Consider the following 17,307-nt stretch of genomic DNA (forward strand, 5'->3'; position numbering starts at 1 on the left):
GCGCACAGTGGAGAGCCGAAAGAGGGAGAGGAGAGGACTATATGAGGCAGCGTCATTGTGTGACCACGGGGTTCAAATGCTGCTGGCCACTGTCGGGGCTTTCGCTGCCTTCAGTCACATCATCACATTTTTCTATGGATTTTTGTGCTTACTTTGTGCCGGCGTGTTGGCTTGCCTGCGTTCCGGGACTTATTTGAGCAAATCCGGAACCTCTCGTATCGAAAAAAATATGAATATTAAAACAAGTTTTTTAAGAAATTATTAAAATAAAATGTAACAATATAATGTAATCACTAGAAAATGACGGAGCCCCTGTTGACATCGGTGGATGAATTACTAATTTGTGGCCACGCAATAACAAGATAATCTAATAAGTTATATATAAAGCTTTCTTAACAACAGCATCACAATTTCATACAATAATAACAAATGCAGACTTCTAAGATGAACCAAAATAATTATGCACATCGTCATGTACAGTCTGTGGCTCGGTGCGTAAATGTCACCACCAGAGGATGAGGGAATTTAAATCATTAAAATTCATCCACACATATCAGGTGTAAATAATAATGTAAAACAGCCCAGACAGTAAAATGTAGATATTAGCTCAATGACGTGTTATAAACTGCTGCTGTTTAGACTAATCCGTCTGCGTAAAGAAGCTCCCAAAACCTCACAGCGCAGCGTGTGCGTAAAGGAGCCGTGGTGTCCCTTGAATTTGCCTTCAATTTAACAAATTGTGTGTGTGTGTGTTCCGTTCGTTTTCTCCGCTGGACACAGAAGTCGCCTTTGCTCAAGATGCCACTTTATTCATCACTGACATAAAGACTGATACCGTCACTGCAGTATAGCCTAAATAAGTCCCACTGCATTGTAAGTGGCATGTGTGTGCTGTTTTAAGCGTCGTTTTATGTGCGTTCCGGGACCTGTGCTCGTCGTACCTGCGCTGTCATATGTACTTAGCATTCCGGCACCTTGTGATTTACAAATGAAGCACTGGATACATCATGACCTGCGCGAAAGAGGGCGGAAAACTATGAATTTCACCCTCCTGCTCTCCGCACATCCAAAGCCACTCTTTTCTCTCCCGGCTCTCTCTCTCTCACTCACTCTCACACGTACACACACACACACACGACCCCGCCCCCCATGTCACTCACATGCATGCCGCATTCACTGGACAGGCACACAGTAGGAAACCAGAACATCATAACATTGTCCCACACAGCAGCTAACAGCGGGGTTGCTACAATATAAAACTCGCGGGCCGCACTAACATTAAACTTTCATATTAAGATGGGGGCCACAAAATATCGTCCCAAGGGCCGCAATTGGCTCGCGGGCCGCGAGTTTGAGACCCCTGCTCTATAGGTTCAGATTTTGCAATGTACTTAGCAATCTTGATTTGAAGCTTTCGTGACTGCAGGAATCCATACTCTTTGGTTCTTTCGGTAAAATCACGTAGGTATAAAATAAAATAAATCACGATGTTTCGGGCACTTGCATTGTGCTTCATTGACAAGGTTGTTGGTTGTTTTACGCCTTATTTCGTGAGTATTATCAGAGACTTCGTATTCCTCCTCCACATTTAGCTAATCACAATCTATCGAAGCCATGACTGATGTTTGTACAGGCATCGATTCAACTTGTGCTGCCATATTTTCTTGCATTGCGTGTCGCAGATGTGATGATGAATCTTCTTCTTCTCGCATCCCTGGATCGGCGATGACATTTTTTGGATGAACATATATGACGTTGATGGTGAATTGAACATTTCTTGATCCTGTTGATGGTCTGCAGATTCGTTCAAGTTCTTCAACTGTCTCACACTCAATTATGCATGCTCTGCCATTGCCTGCCGGTGCACCTTTCTGACCACATGAATGTGAATCAGTGAGGTAGTATTTTAAATTTGGAGCTTTCGTGACTGCAGGAATTACTTTTTGGTTCTTTCGGTAAAGTCACGTATAAAGATAAAATAATAAATTAAATAATAGCATACGACGTTTCGATTGCAACACAAGCAATCATCAGGTATAAATGAAATAGAAACAAAAATCTAACCAGAAAACTATAGACATCTGTCTGCTTATATGTCTGTCTATAGTTTTCTGGTTAGATTTTTGTTTCGATTTCATTTATACCTGATGATGATTGCTTGTGTTGCAATCGAAACGTCGTATGCTATTATTTAATTTATTATTTTATCTTTATACGTGACTTTACGGAAAGAACCAAAGAGGTAGTATTTGTCATCGTATGCATAATTCCTAGTGATTTGGATCCTGTTATTTGTACGCCAGCCTGATGATTCGTGAACAAGTCATTAAATGCATCCCCGCCCAAAGTCATTCCTTGTGAATCGCCTTCATTGACTGAGTCTTGTACACTTCCAACGAGAAGTGTTTGCTCATCATAGGCTATTGAGAATGAGTTGTTGAACATAATGAAGTAGTTTCTCATGACACCAAAATGTTTGACTTCCAGATATCCATTTGTGTCATTGGATATCCTACATTCTCAAGTTTGGCCAATTGAATGGTTTCATACATTTCATCACCCGCAATCAAGTGCACGTTCAATGTGTTTGTGGTCCATATGCTTGGTGGCGGTATAGCAGCTCTTACAATATTTGCCAACACCATTGCACAACATTGAACACCTGCATTTCCCCATGTAAACACACCCTCATTTGCTTGATGCCATGCAGCACGAACAATTCTACATCTTTCATTGATTGGCGTGTAAGCATTTGCAGGTCCTTGCGGTGGATTTTGCTCCACTGGTTGTTGCGCAGGAATAGCAACTGAATGTACATCAGCGATGGTAGCTTCTTCATTGATTGTTACATCCCCATAAAGTGGATTGTTTTGAATTAGCCAGTTTAGTGCATTGTAAACTTGGTCACGATTTATAGAGAATTCACGTGTGATGTTCAGATTCTCAAGATCTTCTGTGATGACAACCATTCCAGTATTAGCCATTGCCCGTGGAAGTGTGTCACTAACTTCAAAGATGTCCATAGCAAAGAGAACTGCCTGTCCACGGAAGCCAAATTGACCGAAGACTCCACTGAATTTGATTATCTTCAAAAATGGTATAACTCTTGGTAATAGACGTTGTTCTGGCTGTGTTAAGACTCGAATCACATCTGAAATTTCACCAGGATCCAAATAATTCCATTAGGCTTTTGGCGGTGCAGCTCTTTTGTTACTGCTGATGTGTGTCTTGCAATGTGAACACAGTTGCAATGTTTGCTTTGATGACAATTTGTTTGGTAGATAGTGGAATGCATTTTCATTACGTCGTACTCTGTAAATCTGACTTGGATAGCAGCGTTTGGTCCAGACTTCACAGAATTGATCGCGGAATATATTGATTGGATTGTCAAATTTAGTCATGTCAGCATTGAGTGCATGAAGACATTGCGATTCATCTTTACGATTTTGCTGTAATATCACATCACGTGCTTCAAGTCTTTGTGCAACTCTGAATTGTGACGTGTTCACGCACACGTTGCAATTGAGCATCACCAGCTTGTGGTTTTTTTCTTGAATTCTTGATTGTATATGATGGTCATGGTCTCGTTGCAATCGGACGTCACGTGCTTCTGTTGTTTGATCATGCAAACGATCACGTCGTTTCTCAAGTCTGGCGTGCTTTGCCTGCTTATCTTCACTAGCACGCTTTTCTTCGTACTTTTTCCAAGCCTTTTCTAATCGTCGCTTTCGTTGCGTTGCAGTTTCTTTTCGATTTCTCTTGCCATGATCCATTGTTTGTTGAATATTTGTCGTAACCGCTGTTTCGATTTAAAGCTTTCGTGACTGCAGGGATTCATCTTCTTGGTTCTTTCGGTAAAGTCACGTAGAAGGGAAGTAATGAAATAATAAAAATAAAACATCATAATTTATTAAAACATAATAATTTATTATGTTTTATTTTAATAATAATTTATTATGTTTTATTTTTATTATTTTATTACTTCCCTTCTACGTGACTTTACCGAAAGAACCAAGAAGATGAATCCCTGCAGTCACGAAAGCTTTAAATCGAAACTACGGTTACGACAAAGAAGGGAAGTAATAAAATAATAAAATAAAACATAATAAATTATTATGTTTTATTTTTATTACTTCCCTTCTACGTGACTTTGCCGAAAGAACCAAGAAGATGTAACCGTAGTTGTTTGTTTTTTGTTTGATTTGTAGTTTTCCATATTTTGTTGGCACGAGTATAGGACAAATGACCTTGGGTCAAAGAGTGGCTGGCAATGTTTGATAAGTCGGGCCTTGAACTCATGACCTGAGAGTAGAATATTGGAATATAAAAGTGACATTTCGAAAGCTCAAGCAACTTATGAACTACAGACAAGTCACTCTTAAATATGCTAGAGTTTACAGCTCTATATAAAGTAGCAACATTTTTCTTTTAAAATAAATTAAAATTTCATTCCTGAGATTATAACTTTTGACTGAAAGGCCAACACTCAACCGATTAGTCGACCACAAGCAGCTTAATTTTAAATGTAAATGGATTAAACATAAATATAAATGGTAATAGTTTACTTTGAATAGGGTTAGTGGAAAAATGACGTCACTAACCTTATTCATGCATTGTCCCATTGGATGCACGACATAATATACACAACTTTTGTAAACACACCAAAGGATTTTACGTGAGTGTTTACCTGAGAAAAGTAGAAATGCAAGAAATAGTACCAAAACAATGTTGCGGCCGAGTTTTGAACTCTCGACTCCTACGTTGCTAATAATATATTTATTTCACAAAAACCTGTTTGTAAAGCACTCGTCAAATAAGGCTTTCATACAAACAATCAATAGCTTTAAACGAGCCCAGTAATTGATTAATTGATGGCGAATTTGATTCAGGCATGCATTGTGTCTGGATCTGACTGTTTGTGCAAGATTTGGGATCGATTGGACAAGGAGAACTGGACAACATTTTGATTACAATATTTTACCAGGACATACAAACAGATGCATGAAGTATCACTTTTATGTAGAACTTTTTAGTGAACTTTTAAAGAGAAACGTTGCTTAAAAAAAAATTTAAGGAGTTTTTTCCACAACTTCATTTAACTCGCCCTCGACAAGTACGTCAATGATGTGGCGTCTGCTCCCACATCAACTCTTACTTCAATTAATTGATAACTTTATAAATTAATCTTCAATGTACTACTTTTTTTGTGTCGAGTAATGCTGGCCGTAACTCGTTCACACAGCAGGCGTGCCTGAGACACGCGGCACCTGCTTTTTCTGCGAGCCGATTCCACAGTTTAGGGACCGCGGCGATTTTCAGGTAACAAAAATATACAATTAATATGCCGTCCATGAAAAATTTGTAATTGCTTGAAAGGAGGCAATTAATTGATGCCGATTTTAATACAGGCATGCATTGTCACTAGATCTGAGTACATGCGCAAAATTTGGAATTGATCGGACAACAGGAAGTAGACTTACTTTTGATTACAAGATTTGACCACGACAAACACAAGTCAAGTTAAATAAAACCATTGAAAAAGAGAGGAAAGCTGCTGAGGCAGACTGTTTTCAAGGTTTGAAATGGGTTTAGCCCAAGGGTCATGAACGAAGTGGGCGGGGCTCATGATGTTAATGTGAGAAATTAGCATGTTAATTTAAGATCGGAGGGCGACCTCCATGACGAGCGCGCGGAGGTGGCTATGTTAACGTGAGAGAAATTAACATATTTTTGGGTTTTTCGGTAAAGTCTCGTAGATAGTTTAAAAGAAAACAAAAAAACTACCACGTTTCGATCGCAACACAAACAATCGTCATCAGGAGAAAAAAAATGACGATTGCTTTGGTTGCGATCAAAACGTCGTAGTTTTTCGTTATTATTTATTTTCTTTAAACCTATCTTCATGACTTTACCGAAAGACCCAAGAATATGAATTCCTGCAGTCACGAAAGCTTAAAGTCAAGAAATTAGCATGTTAATGTCAGATCCGAGGACGACCTCCATGACGAACGCACGGAGGTGGCTGTGTTAATGGGAGAGCAATTAGCATGTAATGTAAGATCTGGGTTAATGTGTTCATGGCATTAGCGGTTATATTCAAAAGACCCACCTAGAATGTCGAGCAATGCACATTTTGATCACAGTCCAAATCGGCAGAGTCATGTGGCGAGTAAAAAATGTGGGTATTCTATCACCTCTTTAAAGACGTGGAAGAGAAGACCAAGTATCCTCCAGCACTCTCCCTCTCTTTCGTGGAGTTCCAACCAGCAGTTAGCGTGAGGGAGCGATACATTTCCACATGATGATAGCTAAGTGGGCTTTACATGGTAAAATAAAAGTAGTTTATAGTTTTAATTCCGAGGCTGTAAATTTTCATTTTAACCAGTGAGCCAGGGGGAAATTACCACGTGGAGACTTAGGCCGCCGCGCCAATCGTTCTTTCGCGCAATGCCAATCGGTGCTTGCGTGGCTGACATTCTACCTGGAATTTATTGCCAGTTATTTGCTCTCTAAAGCAGAAATCGGTTCTGAAAGCGGTTACCAGTTTGGCGGTTGTCGTGGAACAGCCCCGTGGATGCCTGTGAGAGCGCGTACTAACTGCTGTGACAACCTCTTCTTGGTTCTTTCGGTAAAGTCACATAGAAGGGAAATAATAAAATAATAAAAATAAACATAAAATAATTCTCACGACGTTTCGGCCACAACGCAAGCAGCCGTCCTCAGGTGAAGAACAGGTCTGTCGAGAAGACAGCGTCTGAATAAAACACCCCAGGCTTGGAGCGTATATTTAAGCTGGGTTGGAGGGGGAAGAGCGCCTTGACAAAATAATTTGCATATCAAGAGGAATTTAGCATATTTATGGGAAATGCAGATATGGGATTAGTTCTACTTGTGAAATGCGTAGGAAGTGGGCGGGGGGTTTCAAAGTCATTATGCCCGTGCATTATGCAGGATTAGCAGCATCAAAGGGAGGGGATAGGGGTAGCATTAATAAAGGGAAGGAATGTTAATAGAATGTGGCTGCAGTAACTAAACCACCACGTAAAAAACTAAAGCATAAACTACATAGTATAATCAGTATGCTAAATATACTCTGCAATAAGCTGAACAACTAACAGGAAGTAATACATTACAATTCTATGTCGCAAATAAAAGAATATGCTTCCAGCTAAACTTGTTTCCTCTTACATCACACGGGTCTACCCCGTACTATATACTGCCATAGACAAACCCAACATTAAATTATATACTGTATTACTATACGCCACCCTATACCTTCGACTATACATTGTAATATTACACTATGTATTATTCTACCCACCCTACTGTATATCACACTGCTGTATATTCACTATACAATTACGATACTATATATTACTTATACATTGTATTAAACATTACAATGTTATACTATTTATTATCATACAATCTGCTATACACTATACCATTGACCGTCTTGTGAAAGAAACTAAGAGGAAGCAACGAAATATGTCAATGGGAGAGTGGTGAAAGGAAACTTGCAGCGGAGCAAAGAATCCATTCCCTGCGGAGAATACAAGATATATAGTCAATGCCAGTGAGTGGACTGCGGTCTGAAAGTCACCGTAAACGTGAACACAATCAGTTAAGATCCGAAATGGTTTATTACGTCCTTCCAATGATTGCTGAGCCAGAATCCATCTTCTCGGTTGAAATTGTCTCTGTGTTTGTATATGTGGATCACCTCATGAACGAATCTCTCATGGTAGCCATATGGCTTGCAGAGAACCTCTGTCTTGGAGAAGTCAATGTCATGTGAGCCCACTGAATTGTAACAGTGATTTGCCACGGCTGAGGTGTTTTTCCTACGATGTTTCAGGTCTGCTTTATGTTCACGGATGCGGTCCGAGACATGTCGTTTGATTTCTCCAATGTAACTGCTACCACAGAGGAGAGGACGGCTGCTTGCGTTATGGCCGAAACGTCGTGAGAATTATTTTATTATGTTTTATTTTGATTATTTTATTATTTCCCTTCCACGTGACTTTACCGAAACAACCAAGAAGATGAATCCCTGCAGTCACGAAAGCTTTAAATCGAAATGCTGTGACAACGTTCACAAATGCATTCTTCATGTGGCTCACATTGATGTAGAGCAACGGTTCTGAATTTACCTTGAGGTGGTTGAGCCAGATGATTTATTGTGTTAGGAGTGGTTGAGGAATATCCCTGTGATGGATGCCTCCTTTGTTTTTGTGTGATGAGGCATTGAGTCTGTTATTTGGACATATTGGCGGTGCACCACAACACACTGGTCCTCGTAAAATACTCTAAAATTTCAATTTGAATCAGCAGATCTGTTTGTCAGTTTTTAGTTGACCCTATCGCCAAGTTTGACACGATTCAAAGGTTTAATCAGTCTCCTGAGACTTGCTAAAAAATGTCGGTATTGACCATTGATTTGTGTCCCGTTGAATCGAGGAACCATCCGACGAAGTTTCGGGCACAAGCCAAATCTGCCTTTGGAACACAGCAGCCAATCGTCATCAACCTGGGTGCTGCTCTACGGCAATAGACTAAAGCTTCGTGGTCAGCCACTCATAAACATTCTGACCGCTTTGACACAAGAACTAATTTTGACGCACCATCATCACCCCGCAGGATTTTATGACCGGGGTTGCGAATCGTGGAAAAAGAAATAATGATTGCAAAAAATATGCTTTTTTAAATGTACACCGTGCACCTCCGGTGTACCGCCAATACGTGGAAATGTTCAGTGGTCTCTTTTAGGTGACCGCAGTAGCACAGTGGGGAGTTTAATTCCCCATTTGTGTATCATCTGCTGCTGCTATCATTAGTACGGGTGCGGTTCAGGGGCTGTGAATTATGAGCTTAATGGCAAGAAGATCATGGGAAGAAACAGGAAACCCGAATGAAAGCCATAAAATAGTAATGGGGGGGCGGGAGCCCATACAAATTCCATTCAAGCACACACTCACACTCGACAACAGGGTGGGACAGCATACAGCAAATTTTCTCACTCAAACTCACACTAGCAGAACCAAGGGTGCAGCATACAAACTGCACACGGAACAAGTCTGGATTCGGACCGAGATGCTTCTTGCAGTGAGGCACAGGTATTATACTGCTGTGTTACTACTGCGTTACTCCTGCTGCCGCCCACTAACTTGGCTGTTGTGTTCCCGCAGCTGCATTCGGAGAGGGAGAGAGACGGCGGCGTCATGGAGGAAAGGGACGAAAGTGTTCAGGAGACGGTGAGAAAAGCCAGCGTGTGGGAGTGTAAGAGTGGAAGGGAGTGTGAGAGTATGGATGATAGTGTGAGAGTATTGATGGGAGTGTGAGAGTGTGGATAGGAGTGTGGGTGAATGAGAGTGTGAATGGGAGTGGGGATGGGAGTGTGAGTGTTGATGGGAGTATGAGGGTGTGAATGAATGAGAATGTTGGACGTGGGTGGATTTTGACCTTGGCAACCTCTTGCCCCCATCTCTCAGCTGGTGAGTGGCCTGGGTTCAGGGCAAGCATTGCTGGGCCTCGACTGGCATCTTGGGGGATTGCTCCTCTATAACACAAAGTACACACGTGACGGTGCGTGGACTCACACCACACACACACGCTACACGCGTGACAGTGCGTGGACTCGCACCACACTCATGCTACATTCATGACGGTGCGTGGGTTTGCACCACACACACGCTACATGCGTGACGGGTAGTGGGTTTTCACACTACACATACTCGCTACATGTGTGACGGTGCGTGGGCTCGCAAACAGTAGTATAGTGGTTAGCGCACTGCACTATGAACCCAACGACCCAAGTTTGATTCCGGCTCACGGCCAACACGACGGACGAATATCTGAACCAGTCCTGGGCCACCTATAGGTTGACTCAGCCTTAAATGAGTACCTCGTGCGGTGTGTAAATATCACCACTGGGGAGACAAAGGCGTTCGGGCGTGATGCTGGCCAACCACCCCCTGCGTGTGCTGTGCCGACCTTCATAGGCGCTGCTACTTACTAACAGCACTTCCTCCAACAGTCCGTTAAGGCTATACGGGGCATCTTTGTCTTGTGTGTGTGTCTGTCTGTAGGAGGCGGTGTGACGGGAGGGGGAGACAGCGACGCGATGCTCGTGGAGTGTGAGCGTGACGCCAGTATGAGCTGCCCCGTGATGCGCACCCTCTACAGCGAACTGTACAGCATCTTTTCCTCCCTACAACAGCAGCAGGGTGCCGGCCCTGTCGACAAGAAACAGTACGGCAGCCGCCTCTGGCGGGCACATGCGTACCAGTAGGAGGCATCTGTGTGTAATTCCAGTAGTCGGCACCTGTGTGTGACACCAGTAGTAGCCACGTGTGTGTGTGATACCAGTATGGGCCACGTGTGTGTGTGATACTAGGAGGAGGTACGTGTGTGATGTCAATTGAAGTCACATGTGGGATAGTTATATGAGGCATGTGTGTGTGGTGCCAATAAGAACTACGTGTGTGTGATTCTAGCAGTTGCCACGTGTGTGTCATACTAGTGGAGGCACCTGTGTTTGGTACCAGTGTAATGACGCCGACACACGTTGTACTTGGAGCCTTTATTTGACACACTGGGCCCCGCTTCTGGCTTGACTCTTGAAGCTCCCCGAACATCCCCTCCCCTTGTGCTCTCCCCTTTTAACCCTTTCGAGTCTCTTCTCGCGAAACTTCTCTCACTGTATTCCTTTCAGCCAATCCCTGTCCTCCCTCAACGGTTCTCAACCATCCCTCAACGCTCAACCTCCACTTCCCACCTTTTTCTGTTTGAACCTCTCCTTCAATCCCTTCAAACCTTCCCTCCCGACCAATCACCATGGAGGCCTCTTTGCACCAAGTGGAGGCCTTGGCCTACTTCCTGGTAAAGTCGCGTAGAAGGGAAGTAATAAAATAATAAAAATAAAACATAATAAAATAATTCTCACAACGTTTTGGCCACAGCGCAAGCAGCCGTCCTCAGGTGAAGACCAGGTCTGTCGGGGAGACAGCGCTGTCCAGCCTACCAGCTCAAAAGAACTGCAATGCATGGCAATTTTTTTATTCACATCACCAGCTCAAATGTGGCCATCCCAACAGGTAGCAGTGAAACAGACACAAGTCTAGGCCGGTTTTGATTCCCATGCGGCATCGTAAGTGCAGCATGGTCATCTGTGGGGACACCACTCGCACTGCTTGTAGGCAACACTCATCACATCTTTAATTTTTCTGCTGTGATTGGTTTTCCCATCATATAGTGATGTGGTTGTGTAGTGGTTGGGATGTGGTCCTGGTGTGGTTGTATGATGTGTGGTGCCGGTGTGGTTGTGGTTTGGTGCCGGTGTGGTTGTGCTGGTTTGGTTTGTGTGGTACCAGTGTAGTTTTGTGGTTTTGGTGTCATTGTGTGGTGGTGGTATGGTTTTGTGATCCTTGTATGGTGCCAGGGTGGTTGTGTGGTGCTGGTGTGGTTGTGTGGTAATGTACTTCTGGTGTGGTTGTGTGTTTCTGCGGTGGTTGTGTGTGTAGTGGTCATGTGGTGGTCATGTCGTGTGGTTTCTTTGTGCAGGTTGGTGGAATTTAGCCGCAGCTACCGTTCAGTGATGAGAGCAACCATGGAAGGCTTACAGAAGATGGCAAGTAAGTCTGTCATGGGGGAGTCCTGGTACTTCTCATAAAGATAATGGAACCTAAGTTAAACTTTAGACGAGAGTTGCATCACTATTCCCGACTTTCCCAAGAGAAAAACAAAACCCCAATGCCCTTTACATTGGTGCCAATTATTCTGCTTTAACACGTAGGCTAATGGATAATATTGATTCGTGATAAATATTATCCACTAGCCTTTTGCCCATCCAAAGACGGGTGTATTGCAGTAAATCTGAAACTTGCAAGCGAAAAGCAGACCGCGATGTGGTATTCATTGCACCCCTTTGTGTGCAATTTGTAAGGCTGTGGTGACACAGACAATTTCATTTAAAGGTTATAATCCCTTGTTCATCCTGACGTCATTTTTAGTTCTATGTCTCAAAAGTGTTACGGAGATCGCGTGACGTGGGGGTTCTGCCTTTGTAGTGAGGGTTATAAGTTGACGCTGAGGAGGGGGCAGGCGCCTCGCCCCCTCATGTGGAGGGACGTCACCCGCTAATTACTAATGGAGGGGGGGGGTGTCCATTTGGAGGACGTCACCTGGTCATGATTATTAATGAGGGGGGCTGGTCGACATGGAGTGACATCACGAGCGTTAAGGACAGACATTCCTGGGGGATTATAGTAGGTATAATAAACTCCTTAAAAAAAATCTAATCTAGATTTGAAGTTTTTGTGACTGTAGGGATCCATACTCTTTGGTTCTTTTGGTAAAGTCATGTAGGTCAGTCCCTCCAGAAAAACGCGGAGTTTTTTGGTGATTGTTGCGGGCAAAAATCGTTGATTATGCGGCACGTTTTCTTAAAAAATGCGATGGAATATGCGGGATATTTATGCAATTTTATGCGATTAAATTGCGGGAACTTGCAAAAATTGCGGGAACTTGCAAAAACTGCGGGAACTTGCAAAAACTGCGGTTTGATGAAAAAGAGAAAAAAAAGTGATTACCCCAACACCCTATTCACTAGGCTACTACTTTAATGTAAAGAGTAATTTCTTATTACTTCCTATGATAAGCAAGCATACTACATCACAGAAAGTGCTGGGAATATTTAAGTTCTCATCTTGTTTTATTTCAGACCTTAATAAACAGATGGCTCAAACTTACAAAACATTGAGTCGAACAAGTTCAGTAGCTTTACAAAATGAATGTCTTCTTGGTTCTTTCGGTAAAGTCACGTAGAAGGGAAGTAATAAAATAATAAAAATAAAACATAATTAAACAATTCTCACGACGTTTCGGCCACAACGCAAGCAGCCGTCCTCAGGCGAAGAATGAGAACATTATCAAGCTAGGAGCTTATATAGGTGTAGCGAGGAGGAGCGCCTTAACAAAAGAATGTGCATATGAAGAGGAATTTAGCATACCAATGGACAATGCGTAGGGGGTGGGCGGAGGGGTTTCAAAGTCCCATTATGCCCATGCATTATGCAGGATCAACAGCACCACGGGGGGGCGCAAGGAACAGCGTTAATAAAGGAAAGGAATGTTAGTGATATGTAGCTGCATTTACCAAACAACCACGTAGAAAACCGAAGTGAAAACTACATAAAAAACTAAAATATAAACTGATACTTACTATACTCTACAATAAGCTGAGTTACTAACAACAAATAATAAAATTACAATTCTACGTCGTAAGATCTTTCTTGATGGTTGGAGTGATGGCTTTGCGGATTGTGTAGTCGGAGTAACCATTAGCCTTAAGAGCTTGGCGTACGTGTTTGAGTTCACTGGAAATGTGTTCATGGTCGGAGATGCATTGGGCTCTATGATATAGAGTCTTGATGAGGGAATTCTTCTGGGATGGATGGTGGTGGGAATCCGGTTTTAGATAAGCATCCGTGTGGGTGGCTTTCCTGTAGACAGAGTGGCTCATTGAACCATCAGGTCTTCTTTTGATTAGGACATCCAAAAAGGGTAGCTTGCCATCATTTTCGACTTCCATGGTGAATCTGATGGCTGGGTGTATGGAATTGATGTGGTCGAGAAATTGGTCTAGAGCAGGCCGGCCATGTGGCCAGATGACAAAAGTGTCGTCTACGTACCTCTTCCATAAGGTCGGGCGTAGAGTGGCAGTCTGGATGGCGTCCGTCTCAAATTTTTCCATGAAGATGTTGGCTACAACCGGAGATAGGGGGGAGCCCATCAAGAAAGATCCTGTTGAGGAGCCTTTCAAGACCATCACCTTACCCTACATTGCTGGGGTCACAAAAAGATCTCCAAAATCCTGATTAAACACAAGATCCAGGTCCGATTCAACACAGTACATAAAATCCGTGATCTGGTACCATCTGTAAAAGATGTGATTCCAGACATACAGTACCCTGGCGTCTACAAACTAAGTTGCCTCTGTGGTAGCAGTTACATTGGGGAAACCAAACGACACGTCTCAGACCGCATTCGTGAACATAAAGCTGATCTAAAACACGGTAGGACAAACACCTCAGCCGTGGCAGACCACTGTTACAACTCAGTGGGCTCACATGACATTGACTTCTCCAAGACGGAGGTTCTCTGCAAGCCATCTGGCTATCATGAGAGATTCGTTCATGAGGCGATCCACATATACAAACACAGAGACAATTTTAACCGAGAAGATGGATTCAGGCTTAGCAATCATTGGAAGGACGTAATAAACCATTTCGATACACATTAGGGTGAGTTGAATAATACATAGTGTTATATTAAAATGTATAAAGTATAGGGTGGTTTACAGCAATACAGTATATAATTTAATTTTGGGTTTATCTATGGCAGTATATAGTACTGTATATGCTAAGAGAATAAAGTTTAGATGGAAGTATATTATATACTTCTTACGACGTAGAATTGTAATTTTATTATTTGTTGTTAGTAACTCAGCTTATTGTAGAGTATAGTAAGTATCAGTTTATATTTTAGTTTTTTATGTAGTTTTCACTTCGGTTTTCTACGTGGTTGTTTGGTAAATGCAGCTACATATCACTAACATTCCTTTCCTTTATTAACGCTGTTCCTTGCGCCCCCCCGTGGTGCTGTTGATCCTGCATAATGCATGGGCATAATGGGACTTTGAAACCCCTCCGCCCACCCCCTACGCATTGTCCATTGGTATGCTAAATTCCTCTTCATATGCACATTCTTTTGTTAAGGCGCTCCTCCTCGCTACACCTATATAAGCTCCTAGCTTGATAATGTTCTCATTCTTCGCCTGAGGACGGCTGCTTGCGTTGTGGCCGAAACGTCGTGAGAATTGTTTAATTATGTTTTATTTTTATTATTTTATTACTTCCCTTCTACGTGACTTTACCGAAAGAACCAAGAAGATGAATCCCTGCAGTCACGAAAGCTTTAAATCGAAAAATGAATATGCTACAACTTCTGTAAAAATGAATAAATAAAATATTAAAAAATAAAATGTGTGCTTCCTGTTTTACAGAGGTAGCTATACAAAACAGACATCTTCTGTTTAAATAAGTGTTTTCAGTGCACAGTAACGTAAGCAATACAGTAACAGTACAGTCTTACAGTAATGTAAATTTACATACTACTAACAAAAAAGTGCAATCTTACAACTGCTTTGCGCGGTCTTTTGCACTTATGTTTGTTGGCAAATGAGAAAGATTTGCGGACTTCATCATGGTTTCATTGGCATCGCGGGGTTTGCAGCTTTTCAATGATGTCGCGTAATGAGTGACGTTACTTCATAACGTTCCCATGGCAACAGGGGAAATGGCTGCGCTTGTGTGAAGTAAACGCAACATTTTTCAACTTTCTGCTAAGATATATGTGACTTTTTGCAACGAAAATGCGGGGATTATGAAATCATGCAAGCCCGCATATTTTGCGCGCGGAAATCTGCAATTTATGCGGCGAAAGTGCGGCGTATTTGAAAAAACGCTCCCCCCGCATAAATATGCGGACTTTGGCCGATTTTGCGTGGAATCATGCGATCGCATAATCGCGTTTTTCTGGAGGGACTGGTAGGTATAAATTTAAATAAATAAAATCACGACGTTTCGATTGCAACACAAGCAATCATCATCAGATGGGAAAACTACAGCAAGAATTTTTTCTGAAGTGGGAGAGAGAGTTGCCATGGTAAGAGGTTCTATCGGTAAGAAAGGGGGAGGAGCAAGGGGGGAGAGGGAGGGGTGGGGGTGTGGGGTAGAGACAGGCGAGCGCTGCGTGGTGTAGTAGTACCTGTTTTTGACCCCGCTGTGGGGTCCACTTTCTGCCCCGCCTCCCTCTCCTTCTCTCTCCCCCCCTACTGCCGAGGCCGGATATAACCTCGTGCCACGGCAGATCTTTCGCCTGCCTCAGCAGTTTTTTCTTGCTGTGGTTGTCCTACCTGATGACGATTGCTTGTGTTGCGATCGAAACGTCGTGATCTATTATTTTTCTACCTACGTGACTTTACCAAAAGAACCAAAGTGTTTTTATTGTTGCCAGAAAGGATAAAACATGTTCTTTTGTATAATTTGGATACTGGAAAAAAGGTCCCATAGATATAACTGCTCGACCCAAGCTATACGTATTCTGCTACTTGCATTATCTTAATAATGATAATAATAATAGTTCAATTTATAACGCGCGCAAATTTGCGGACATAATGGCCGCAACTCAGAGGCGCGGAGCTGAGCTCAGAGTCGCTCGAAAGCATGATTATAGAGGTGAGTTTTTAAGTCTCTCTTGCAAGAAGCGATTGAGGTGATGCTGCGATTATGCAGAGGATAGCATTCCAGACTGTTGGGGCTGCCACCGAGAAGCGGCGCATAGACATGACCATCATGGATCTTGGTATCAAGAGGAGGTCGTGAGTCGCGCTGCGCAGGCATCTGCCGTGTGCTGCGCTGCAAGTTGTCAATAATGAAGAAAGGTACGGCGGGCAGGCGGATATGAAGGCATTGTGGCAGAGGCAGGCGATCTTGTATGTGAACCTACTGGCGATGGGTAGCCAGTTGAGAGCGCGGAGACAGGCTAGCGCAGACATGGGCAAAGCACGGCCCGCGGGCCGTATACGGCCCGTTGGGCTTTTTAATCCGGCCCGCCGAACTTGTCCAAATATTATTAAATAAAATTTTACCTTCCTCCTGTAATGCCCCCATTTCCCCAATAGATGGCGCACTTTGACCGGGAGAGAGAGAGAATATTCGTATGAGCAATTCATGTTTCTATTGAAAGTAAGTTAACAGTAATATTTGGGTACAGTATTGTTTTTGGAAGCATTCACTGTAATATCGTATGAACGTTTACTTCACCGCATCATCGTATGAATGATGCGAGAAGAGATTAACGGGTTCTTATGTTAGCGATTTACGTACTTGGCGCTTTCGCTCTCTAAATTACGGCTTGAATGAGGGGGAGGGGTATGACTACATCACAAAATTAATATCTTACTAGGAATTTTATATAACAAGTTATATACATAACTGTTACGCTTTGTGTAATTCAACAAAACTTAACTCCAAGTTCTCTCCGAATTTCACGAGTCCGTTCTAGACCCCACAGTTTTTTTTAAAGAGTTTTAAGCACAGAAAACAATTAAAGTTTGAAAAATCATTAATTATACAAACTTTTTTTATAATTTCCTTCTTTACTACGATTTAAATTTTCTTTAAAAACTTCTTCTCACCAACATTACCACTCATTACCACTTTCTCCAAAGGCAAGGTTTTAAAA

The 17,307-nt window shown here is 42.5% G+C and overlaps 1 protein-coding gene across 4 annotated transcripts in view; it reads left to right on the forward strand.

Annotated features, from left to right (window-relative positions):
• The window catches only part of NUP85 (nucleoporin 85), a 94,571-nt gene that overhangs the window by 7,762 nt on the left and 69,502 nt on the right, over positions 1 to 17,307 (forward strand). For 3 of the 4 annotated variants that reach the window (XM_078618582.1, XM_078618583.1, XM_078618585.1), the window contains 4 exons: positions 9,189 to 9,254; positions 9,492 to 9,585; positions 10,089 to 10,251; positions 11,563 to 11,633. In XM_078618582.1, coding sequence (XP_078474708.1) covers positions 9,189 to 9,254; positions 9,492 to 9,585; positions 10,089 to 10,251; positions 11,563 to 11,633 — 394 coding nt within the window. Of the gene's footprint in view, positions 1 to 8,454; positions 8,569 to 9,188; positions 9,255 to 9,491; positions 9,586 to 10,088; positions 10,252 to 11,562; positions 11,634 to 17,307 lie in introns of those variants that run through there. The other variant, XM_078618584.1, reaches the window with a different exon arrangement.

The sequence above is a fragment of the Lampetra planeri genome, chromosome 58, assembly GCF_965212315.1.
Source record: "Lampetra planeri chromosome 58, kcLamPlan1.2.h2, whole genome shotgun sequence".
NCBI classification, from domain to species: domain Eukaryota; kingdom Metazoa; phylum Chordata; class Hyperoartia; order Petromyzontiformes; family Petromyzontidae; genus Lampetra; species Lampetra planeri.